Source organism: Dermacentor albipictus, chromosome 2 (assembly GCF_038994185.2).
Source record: "Dermacentor albipictus isolate Rhodes 1998 colony chromosome 2, USDA_Dalb.pri_finalv2, whole genome shotgun sequence".
Taxonomy (NCBI): Eukaryota; Metazoa; Arthropoda; class Arachnida; order Ixodida; family Ixodidae; genus Dermacentor; species Dermacentor albipictus.
In genome coordinates, this window is record NC_091822.1 from 155,854,591 (window position 1) to 155,866,302 (window position 11,712).

The window sequence follows — 11,712 nt, forward strand, 5'->3', positions numbered from 1 at the left end:
CGGGTGTTTTCGCATTTCGCCCTCATCGAAATGCGGCCGCCGTGGCCGGGATTTGATCCCGCGACCTCATGCTCAGCAGCCTAACACCATAGCCACTGAGCAACCACGGCGGGTTGAAGCGAAATTATTGTTGAACCATAAAAAAAAATTCAAAATGGGTGCAATAATTGTGGAAGATAAGCCTTGGCACTAGTTGATGTCACTTATATCTGCCTTGTTTACAAAGAGTCAAATAGTTTCTGCTCTTAGATGTACACTTTAATAACACCTTACATGCTCTACAGTGTGTAACTTTTTTTTCAAACAATAATTGCCATCTGTATTGCTTGCATATACGTATATCTTCCTTGAAAACTCAACACTTGATACTTTCCTGTCAAGAATGCTGTGTCAAGCTGATAGCAACCATGTTACTCACGTCTTGGAAGTACTGAGCACACAAGATAGATGACCATTACTTGTTGAGGACAAGATAAGCTCCAAAAAGTGCAAACATTTGTTAGAGTGTAGTGTACAACATATAGCTGACAGGCGCAAATACATTTTTTTTTTACTGAATATGCTGCTGTTACAAACGAAAGGGTTAGTGAACCAACCACATGCTAGCGATTGTAACATTAACATTTGTGATTAACAGCGCATCACTGTACAGTCCACAGTAAGAAACAAACATCTACACTAAATCAACATGTGAAGCTGCCTCACGCTAAAATTTCCATCTACATTTCCGAAACTGATGATGCCATTAATTGAACTTAAATGATAATCTCTCACTGGTCTTGGGAATACATCAGTGATAACCTCGAAAAGCTTTAGCAGTTCATAGCAAGATCGGCAAATTATATGTAGTTCCGTGCAACTTGTGTCGCTATGGTAGAAGCAGAATGCAGAAATTTAGTTACCACTACAAGCTTAGCTTGGACTCCGGCCACTCTTCTGACATTTTTGTTGATCTATATTTAACTGTACTCCCTGCCTCGATGCTCTCAAAGTGAATGCTAGCGATATGCTGGAAAACAAACCTCCAGGTGGTCAAGGAGTGTGTCTCTCAGTTCCTTCTCCTTGTTGTCCAATCCCTCTTTGCTTAGGACATCGAGCACAATCTTGAAGAAAACTGTCAACACGCCAATCCGCATGGTGTAGCTCTGAAAAAATAATATGATGGTATGAATTTGGGATACCTGATTGCACATCAACATCTTGAGAAAAAAGAAAATGAAATATACAGTGCTAACTACAGAACCACACAAAGCACCCGTTTGTCTTTGTTTGTACGGTCCTCTAGCTAGCAACATTTCTTCTGAAGGAAATGAAGCTGACTTCCATCATTTGACTTTTCATTGATCAGAACATACTGAGCAATTTCCTACATTACAGTCAAGGACTAATTCAAACACCTTCGCAGGAAAGCCACATACCCCATAGAACCAATGCATAAGGACGTCCAAAATTCTGGAGGCAGAAACCCTTCGCCATCCAATTTTCCAGACTGCAGTGTCTAGGCATTAATCGAAGCCACCACTGCCGCCATTTTCATTATCTCGCAGCCTCGAACCGGCACTCCTGCACACCAATCCGCTGGAAGCCGTAACCACCACCTCAGCAATACTAGGCTTAGCTGCTTTGATACTCGTTACCAAGATTTCTGTTCGGTGACATGTTTTTCATTGAAGGAATTCGCTGTTGTCGGCAGTGGCGCCGACTCCACCTTTGTAATCCTCGCGGACGGCTTCGAAGCGTGGAATGCTCGACGTGTTACATAACGTAACCCGCAACGATTATTCCAGGGGTTTAATAAACTCAGTAAAATTTGCAATCTGGTCAGTTATACAGAAATATTGTTATTATTGAAATTCAAGCTTATATGCAAATAAGTACAGTCGCTGATTGATTTTTCTTACAGGGAAGGGGCAGCAAGATTTTTCGAATTATCTGGCAGTTGGAGAGAGCAAATGTGGATGAGAAAAAAAATAATTTTGTTGAATTTGAGAGTTGGCAACAAAGGTAAGCTTTTATGCCATGTCGACGATATCCTCACATCGGTGGTACGAAGCAAGCCAGCAATGCTCTCGCGATCACTCCACCCCCCTTGGCTGATAGCGTCGCCTGCAGTGGAAGACGCTGTCATGAAAAGTGCGGGCAGTGGGGAAAGGAAGCTTCATCTGCGTCTTACTTCAACACGTGTCCTAAACTCGAGGTTTCGCTACCTCCAGTATTGAACATGTGGGAGGACCGCACGCATGATGCCATGGCAGTTCGACATGGCCACTCTTTGAACACATAGCAGGTAACATATAAAGCAGGACGTGCGGCCTGAATATGCACTCAGCTGTGCTGACAGCCATGCACGGCCACGACCACGCAAGAAAAGGAGACATGCGCCACAGCAGGTGCAATTGTCAAAAAAGAAAAAGAAATTATGATAATACTAAAAAACTCAGCTTTGGTTCGGAAGCTCGCATTATTGGTTGTGTTCATCTATAAAACAAACAAAAAGCAGATAGAAACCTTGACATTCAGCAGGTCAACAAGCAAGCCAGCTGACTTTGTGACTAATTCAGGCATCCTGTCTGTAAGCTCCACAAGAAATGTGGCAAGATTCCGGATGCCGCCGACGTCTTGCGCATTCTCCAAGGAATCCAGGCGGCACAGCTCTCTGCATGCAAGAAATAGACATGTGAATAGAAATGGCGACAGAAAGAGTCCATGCCAGGCACCCAGCTTTTTGTTTTAAGCTCAGTAAACCCCCTTCTGATGCCTGCGGCACACAGGCAACGTAATGAGCATTCTGTGTCTGGGACATTATGACCCTTAACACAATTACTATTTGGCTCAATGCCCATGCTACATGCACGGTAAACTCGCAACAACCTGGATCTGGATCTCCGTAGCGGACAACACCTCTGTTCTGCTGCCGTCACTAATGATGCTACTCCACACCTCCACTAAATATTACGGGGAAGAATATTTACAGGGGATATAGTATATACAGGGACAATGCATAGCTCGAAACCACAGGGTAGAGCAATACCACTGAATAATGTCAGCATCAGCTCATCTTCCTCTTCTCCTCACAATGTCTTTCTGTAGTGTCACAAACTACCATGTAACAATATTCAACGGCCCCTGATTATGTCCCATAACAAATTTTGGTTATACATAGGAAGTTGCAGGGCCCCGTTTAGGGACCATTTTAATTCTAGAGTATGTTAAGCTGATTCATGCTGTCAAGTATGAAAGTATGTCAAGTTGCATGCTGCCAGAAGGTTAACTTCAGTGCCAACATAGACATGCTCTCTCTTTGCCCCGACTAGGGTCCACAAGTGAAGTTCGCCTTCTACCTTCTCCGATACTGGAGCCAAGAAAGCACGTTATGTTTACGTCGCTAGACCCGCCTCCTCTCTTTTAGAGCACAGCTCTTAGGCGCCTGTCCCTGCGGCAAGCGTCAGCGTTGTACCTCGTAACAGAGTAAATGAGCATAGCGAAGGATGAAAGCGAACGTGGAGCGCAGCGGGAGATGAAAGACAGTGATAGCGAAGAGAGTGTGAGGAGGAAAACAGAGGAGGAAAGCAGAGGAGGATAGTGGAACCATGAGGCAAAAAGCAGAGCAGGAGGGTGTGGCAAAAGTACGAGAAGAAAAGCGCAGTGCCGCGCAAGGTGGGCTGTGCGGTGACAATGGTTATGAGATGATGCCAGATTAGCGCGCGTCGCTGTATGGAAACAAAGCGCTGCATTAGCAAAGGTCTGTCTGCGGTGGCTGCTCTGAACCACGACCACAAGGCACCCACGCACTGCCCCTCGCGATCTCCCTATTAGCGAGGCAGTCGCGTCACACTTCACTCCGTCTGCAACATGCCGCACGAGACAAATTGTCTGTGCCAGCCAATATATCGCTCAATGAATTTCGCATTAAGGAGTATCATAATAGTTGGTGAATTATTTTCTTCACTTTCTTTTATGTTGCACGGTGCCCTTTTAGTACCAGTATTGCACATTCTGCGTTTATAGATTTACTGAAGTCCTATGCAAGGATCGGTGAAATTGCAGGCAGTTCGTCTTATGCAGAGGCATTTTTGTATGTGGTGTCTTATCTCACAGGAGTACCAACCAATGCAGGTTCTGGCATCAAGGCTGTTTCACAAGCGGCGATGTAAGCGAAAAAAATTGCCACTGCCACGCATGTCACAGAGCGAATTTCGTTGACAGCTTTTATGTGCATCAGCAACATTGTGCCTTAAGAACAATGGTACTAAAGGTAATAAGAAGTATGCTTTAAGCTGGTGTGAGCTTTCAGCATGGCTAATGAGTGGCAAACAAATGAAGTGTAACCACCAACAAAAAAATGAAGAGCAGTTACTACTCTTTTGTGTTTCCGGATTTTCAGCATCCCTGATTGACACAACCGCGACAGTGGGTGTTGGTGTCACAGTTACCATGTTAATGCTTGAATGCGGCACTCTGTCGTGAAGCCACACTTCTGGGCAAAGCTACAAGGGCCCCATTTGTACGTCTGCGCTACTGAGTTGCAGCATTCTTTCTTACCAAAAGCTAACCAACCCTACAACTCACAGCAGAATTTCCCACACAATATCCACCAGGAAAAAATATGAAGCAGAACTCTCTCTTACCTGATGCAGTCACCAACAATGCTTTTCACACCAAACTTCTCCGAAAAGACCAACAGGGCTTCGGCAAGAAAGGATGCTACATGCTCGTGAGCTTGCAGCACCTGCATTATTTTCATGACGCATCCTGCAAGCACAAGGCACCTAGCTTGAGCACAATGTTACGAGCGCATACTGTAGCATACTTGAGCAAGTACTGTAGCAATTGTTTCCGTAGTTGAGCCACAAGCTTTTTCTCTATACCTTTGCAGTTTTATAAATGAAAAAAAAAAAAGGCACAGCACAGCAAAATGAAATGATGGCCAATGCTGAAGCCAAGAGCAGGAACATGCTTGGAATTTCCGGATGTGCTTCAAGCTTGATAACTTTAGGTGCCAGTTTCATATACTAATAGTGCCGCGAATGTCCCGCACAACAATTCTCTGCGTCGCTCTCCCTTACCTGACAGTCATTCATAAAGCCTGTGACATGTTCCCACAGTATACAATTTTGTGCTTCATACGGTCACAGCAGAGCAAATTAAAGAAATCTATACATAAATTTTTCATTATAGAAGTTGTCTCTGTTTCTTGTGCAATATAAGCTTGCTGCATCACATCATTGTCACATCACAAATGCTGTGGCCCCTTCCAGAAAGACAAGCCACATGCGGTAGCCACAAGCCACACAAGCAGAAAGACATGTCACATATGCGTTTTTTTTTCAGAATTACAACAATGACTACTGGTCGAGTCTGAATGCTCGATGACAATGCATGAACAGGGACCGATTGTCGGACGTGTCATCCAATCCGATGACTGCCAAGTGCGGTGTCACTATGACCACTGCGAGTTGCACTGTTTCTTCAATAAGTACAAGTCCACTCAATAGGGAGCACAGCTTTTTTTGGAACATCATCACACCTATGCCTGCGCCCCCTGTCAAGTCTACGAGACAATATGCCAGAAGACAGTAAGAGTATACACAGTTGTTGCACTGTCACAATGCCTTTACAATTAGGTGCTGACACAATCATCATCATCAATGTCCAACCTGCAACACATGCTCCACGATATCAAACACAAAACAGTACCATAACATAAACTCACCAATAGCATAGCTGTGCCTTTTGATGTTCAAGGCAATCACTGTGGTGAATGCATCCTTGATGGTGCTCGACTTTATGTTGCCAGTATCTTCTATCAACTTGAAGAAGCAATCAGCTACAAGACTGTAAAAAAGAAGTTTTTGGAGGACATCAAACCAAGAGGCTGAATTACTTCAGTAAAGCTTAACATTTTACCGATAGACCTGTTGTTGTTTCACTATAATGCAGTGACGCTACTGACACATGCTATTTCAGAGCAGCTTTTGGAGCAATAAAGCCTACTTTCGGAGCTGGCTTACGAAAGAAATCACAAGCTATATTATACGGAGCTTTCAGAGTGGGTGAGCTGTGTGAAAGCAGTAAATGGTCGCTGGTAAACAACCTCAATTTAAACACTAAAATTGATACCCCCTCATAGCAGTTCTCACTATGGACTGTGACATTTAAGTGGCTTAGAAAAGCACAGAAGCACTTGGACTAGTTATGTACAGCCTTTGGAGGCGTTTTGATAACCTGCAGAGTGGTCTCCGTGCTCTAAATCTATGCTTTAAATCAAAGCACTCTCTATGTGTGTGAGTGTGTCTGTACGTGTGTGTGTACAGGGGTGGGGGGGAGAAGAAGAAAGACAAAAAAGAAAGGTGTGTTGATAATACAGCACAGCGTAAACCACTTTCCTCCTTTACCTTGAGGGAACTGTGACGAAGTCCGGCCATATAGGGCGAGAGTTGGCCGTCAACCCTAAGCAGTACAAGCGCGAAGTCAGTTAAGACAAGCCCCCTCCACAACCTTGTTAAATGGAATTGGAAATTTTTACTTTTTATTTTCACATTGTCGGGACACTGTTATCTCCACATTATACAAGTCCTCTAAACATAAAGTATCACGAATTTTGATTAAACGAATGCTATCTATGCAAATAGTTGTTTACTAGGTGATTTATGTGCTTTTGGAAGACAAAAGTTTTGCAAACAAGTGGAGCCGACAAATACATACATACATGCATACATACACACACACACACACACACACACACACACACACACACACATATATATATATTTTAATTTTTTTTTCCTCGTGATTTATGGTATACAGTCAAACCTTGATATAACGAATCTCGACTTAACAAAATTCGCAATGTAATGAACCATTTTCATTTTTCAATCTTAGTTCCATTGAAAAACATTTTTTTTTTTTTTGCGATTTCAGGTTTTCAATGTCGAGGACCTTCATTTAAAGCAAGAAATGAACAGTCGAAAATATCATGTCAGTGCTTCCTCAACGTACCAAAGCAATGCATTGGCTGCAAGAGACACTGTAGATCTGGATTGATTTGGATAACGTGCATTTCTTTAATGTGCACCTAAACTGAAGTAGTTGAGCATTTTTTGCACTCCGCCCCATCAGAACGCAGTTGCTGGGAATTGAAGCCGTAACTTTGCACTTAGGAGTAGAATGTCGCAGCCACTGAGCCACCAGTGACGGATAAGAAACACCGATGTCAGACTCACTTGATGTACTCATCTTCAACAGGCTGCGGTGACCACAGGCACTGGAGGGAAAGCTCGTGTATATTTTTGAGGCACTGGACAGCCTTCAGCTTCTGTGACCCCCACTCAAGAAATTTCATGTTATTCGCAGTCACTTTCTTGCGACCCTGCAATGGGAAAACAGAACATTTCAGGACAAATACCATAAACAAGTTTGACGGAATCTGTAAAAAAATTCTGCTGTTTGCTGGTCACTGGCATAGAAGGAATGTTGAGCAAAGCTTGCACTGCTGCTAGCCATCATTCATAGACAATAGCCATCACATTTTATGCAACCCAGAATCAGCAAATACAGAAAAAGTTTATGATCTCATGAAGGCACCAGCTCCACACAAGAACCAATGAGGTCAGCATAAGCATGTTGGTGATTAAATATATATATAAAAAAAGACACCATGCTAATGCAATGTGCCACCTTTTAGCTTACAATAAACATTTATTTGAATGCTCCAAATTTCGCTGTTACAAATTTAAAGCCTTAGTGCTTTGAGTAAAGCTGGTTGAGTCGTGTGACTCAGGTGTTCTAACCACTGCAGTTCCTGGTGCCTGATCTTTTGGTTAATGGTTTATCATTATATTATGGTTAATAATAATAATAATTTATTATCATCATCATTATTTAATGCACCCAGTTCTGATGCACAGGGAAACAAAAACAATAAAGGTAGAAATGCAAAACAACTACAACCAAAAGCTATGACAAATTATTTTACAACTTTAGAATAAAAAAAAAAAAGAACTGGATAAACAGTTGCCTAATGAGCAAAAAATCAGCAATAACACAATTAAGACATGGAGTACACATACACGTACATTGCACATGATTAAAAAGCTTTGGGCAATGCATAATGTCATGGACCACCTTATAGAGCAACAAAAGGTCTGATTTAATACGCTTGGTTTTATTGGTGTGAGTTGTATAATTGCGAGGGCTGGGCTATGGTAGCCAGAACGACAAAAGTGGTGCTTGAAAATATATATATCAATTTTTTTGTGGAAGCCACCATTAGATTTGCACATTCCATCCCAAACTACAGCAGCATACTCTAGTAGCGGAAGGAACACAGTAGAATACAATTTCGGAAAGGCAACAGGGAAGTGGGAACCATGGGACATACGACAAACATTTCCAAGAGCACGAAGGGCATGTTCTTTTGCATATTTAGCGTGTGAAGAGAAGCTTGGCATTTTGTCCAAGTACACACCAAGACCTTTCATTTCATCAACCCTGGGCAGTCGAGCTATTATTATTATTACCTGAACTAAGCTGAGCTACTTAATTATGTCACACTTCAGTTTCTGCAGAAGGCCACCAGGGTGCACTGATTATTCTACGTTCCTGCTTGTCACAGACAACATTCTTCTGTGTATAAAATTCAAAATCTGCATAATACCTATTTCACGGATCTTGATATTTTTCACCAGACTCTTTCGTCGTCCTGTTCACAGCTTCGTATTGTCGTGCGCTAGTTTTTGTCATATATGTGCGCTCTTTCACCATGCAATTAAGCACATTTTCACCTTTCCTGGTGATATGCCTAGTGTTCCAGCGGCTTTCTTTTTCTCTTTTTTCCCCGTACAATTAATGTTCTTGGTGCATTGCATTTACACATATATTACATGAATTGTTTCCCGTTTCTTTATCCACTTTCCCTTATATTTGTAACTTTAGCTGTACAGTTCTTTCTCTCATTGTACTTGTTCACTAATCTTCTGTTGATGATCAGTTTATGTTTCCTTCGTCGATGGATAAGAGCTTTTATAAACCTTCCTTGTTCTCTTTTTTCTGTGACAATATTATGCCAAAATGACTTTTCTGTGCATGCATTATTTTCTTTCTTTTTTTAACCTCACATCCTTTTTTAAGCGCTGCATTATCTTTTTTTTCTGGGCACATAATCTAAAGGCTGGATTGATTAATTTTTATTGACTATCATGCATTGTTTGCGTTTTTCTTGGTCTTTCTGCAGCAAACTCGCCGTGGCTTTTGTAGATTGTAAACTGTTTCTTTTCATAACGGTCATTTTCTATTTCACGTTTCTTTTCCTGTATTTGTTTTTTTTTCCTTCTTTTTGCCAGTGTGTCAGCACTCATACCTTAGGGTTGTTTGTAGGCATGTTAAATAAACAATTGATTGATTATTATATTCCCTATGATACATTGACAGTCGACCACAAAAGTTTACGAACCATGGAATATGGCAAAAGGCTGAACATGTTCGCTGCCTGACAACACAGCCTGGTATTCACATTTACAACCTCTGCTAGTATATGGGAACAACATTGTGATGTACAGTTTTATTGGCTGCTCAGAAATTCAAAATTTTTTTAGATCACCTGGTCAATGAACTGTTGTGGTTGACTGTACTGTACAGCTTAGGCTATACTTCAGGTAGTTTTGGAATTTCTACACAAGTCTTCATCCTCAAAGATTTAACTGAAATAATGCAGAATGGCATACACCTGTAGGCTAGAGCTCTGCCTAAGCAATATCCTGAAGCTTACTGTCTGGGAATAAGAAAAGAAAGAGGAAAGATTACAGAATGTAGTACAAGTACTCTACAAAGTCGCTTATTCACCATGTCATCATGAAATGATGCCATTTCAACATTGTCAGCTTTCTCTGCATGATAAAGACATGCCGTCTTACCCAAATTAACTGTTTATTATATCCTCTAATGCAAATAATGAAAGAAGTTGCATAAATAACATTAAGAAGCTTGCACAAAACAATTTCCTTCACAAGACAGGTCTGGATGCTCCAATCCAGCAACCATACAAGCATCCACATACAAGAATATCATAAAAACAACAGAAAGGCTTTAAAAAGTCATCAATAACTTTCGTTCGCTAATGATAAAACTCCAAGTCCATTTGCAAAAACCTCCAAGTCAACTTCCCTGCCAAACAGAAATTCCTTCTATTTCCATGCCACCATGGTGAAGGAACAGAGCTCAAATTTAATGCAACACTTTGCCGACCCAATAACGATGCAAGTGCATGTGTGCTCATCGCAGGCATCTGTCACACAGTGGCTTGCCATCATCGCACCTAATTATCCTCGACTTGTAGGGTGCCGGAAGTACCTTGCATCTTGTGTGTAGTAGCATAGAAGCATGCAGACCACCTTAATGAAGGAGGTTTTGTTGTGCAGGGAATATACCTCGTGGGTTTGTAGAAGGTGGAAACTTAAAGCTGTGTTTACCACGAGTAACAAACACATGTACCATTAAAAAGTCAACATCACAGTGCGAAATCAGTTAACGACGTGCCTGTTTAGGATAACAAAATGTGGACAACTTGTAAATACCTTTGACGCGCTCACGGCCACATCTGACGACGGCTTGCTGGCTTCAGCTTCAATGAGATCGATGAGGTGACAAAGCACATAGCAGGACATCTTGAGGTGATTCTGCGCCTGCTTTTTGGCGTCGAAATCTAAGGCTGCGTCAGAATCTTGCAGCAGTATTGTCAAGTCTGACTCCACCTTTGAAACACCTGCGAAAACATGTGAACTTTGCAGTACAGATATGAAATTGCCAATGACCAAAGCGGCAAGCTACCGACGCGAGTACTTACCCAAGAGTGCCAGGTCAAATGCATCTTGGATCACCGTCTCGTCAACGGAGCGAAAGTTTCTGCAAATTGAAACGACCAATGCAGCGTCACGAGAGCTAGTTTCCGAAGCGCTTAAAAACAAGAGAAGAGCAATGTCTGACTTACGTGATAACACTGTAAAGCAGATCGAAGGAATCAACAACACATTTGGTGTCGAGGAGTCTTTTCTTGGAGAGAAATCCTACGCACAAAGACAAAAGTACAGGCAAGATGACTCAAGGAACAGTGCGCGGATTACACCGCGCTGAAGGGGCAAATTAAAACAGCTCACTACGTACCTCGAACTTGTGCTCCGATCTCACGAGCCGGCACCACGTCCTTGACATAATACTGCCCGACACTCTCGGATCTCAAGAGTTGGTCCTTGGTCAAAGGCAAGACGAACTCGAAGTTCGCCATGCTTTACGTGGCCTGAAGAACCAATCACAATCACAGCATTTTAAATTTGCGCCATTGCGGGAAAGCGACACATCCAATGTAGCGCACAACTGTCTCAGCTGATTGCTTATGTCGTTAACAGCTCGCGAGAAAAGACAGCGTTGGATATGAACTTGTTCGTGCTCATTTTGGGCATTCAAAGGCACAAAAAGCTCATTATTTTAAGCATATCATAATTTGAATACTCACCGCTCTGCTCCGAAATACCCGGGAAAAGAACCAGGTTGTGCACCGACAAAATACCGCCAAATGTCGTAAATCCGTAAATCGTACAAGGCTCAAAAAAAATAATTCGCCGACTAGTTTAAAACTCAAAATGATTATTCAATAAATTTAAAATATTCACACCTATTTTACTAGTGAAATAGATTTGCAGAGGCAAAGTAAGGAGTCTT

General features: G+C 42.0%; 1 protein-coding gene across 2 annotated transcripts in view; it reads right to left on the minus strand.

Annotated features, from left to right (window-relative positions):
- The window catches only part of LOC135915504 (condensin complex subunit 1-like), a 54,884-nt gene extending 43,270 nt beyond the window's left edge, over nt 1-11,614 (minus strand). For both annotated transcript variants that reach the window (XM_065448613.1, XM_065448611.1), the window contains exons 1-10: nt 11,507-11,614; nt 11,158-11,290; nt 10,985-11,060; nt 10,841-10,899; nt 10,572-10,759; nt 7,224-7,369; nt 5,714-5,835; nt 4,629-4,752; nt 2,509-2,656; nt 1,023-1,145 (exon numbers count right to left, since the gene is read on the minus strand). In XM_065448613.1, coding sequence (XP_065304685.1) covers nt 1,023-1,145; nt 2,509-2,656; nt 4,629-4,752; nt 5,714-5,835; nt 7,224-7,369; nt 10,572-10,759; nt 10,841-10,899; nt 10,985-11,060; nt 11,158-11,278 — 1,107 coding nt within the window. In that variant the 5' untranslated portion in view covers nt 11,279-11,290; nt 11,507-11,614. The remainder of the gene's footprint in view (nt 1-1,022; nt 1,146-2,508; nt 2,657-4,628; nt 4,753-5,713; nt 5,836-7,223; nt 7,370-10,571; nt 10,760-10,840; nt 10,900-10,984; nt 11,061-11,157; nt 11,291-11,506) is intronic.
- Nucleotides 11,615-11,712: the final 98 nt, after the last annotated feature.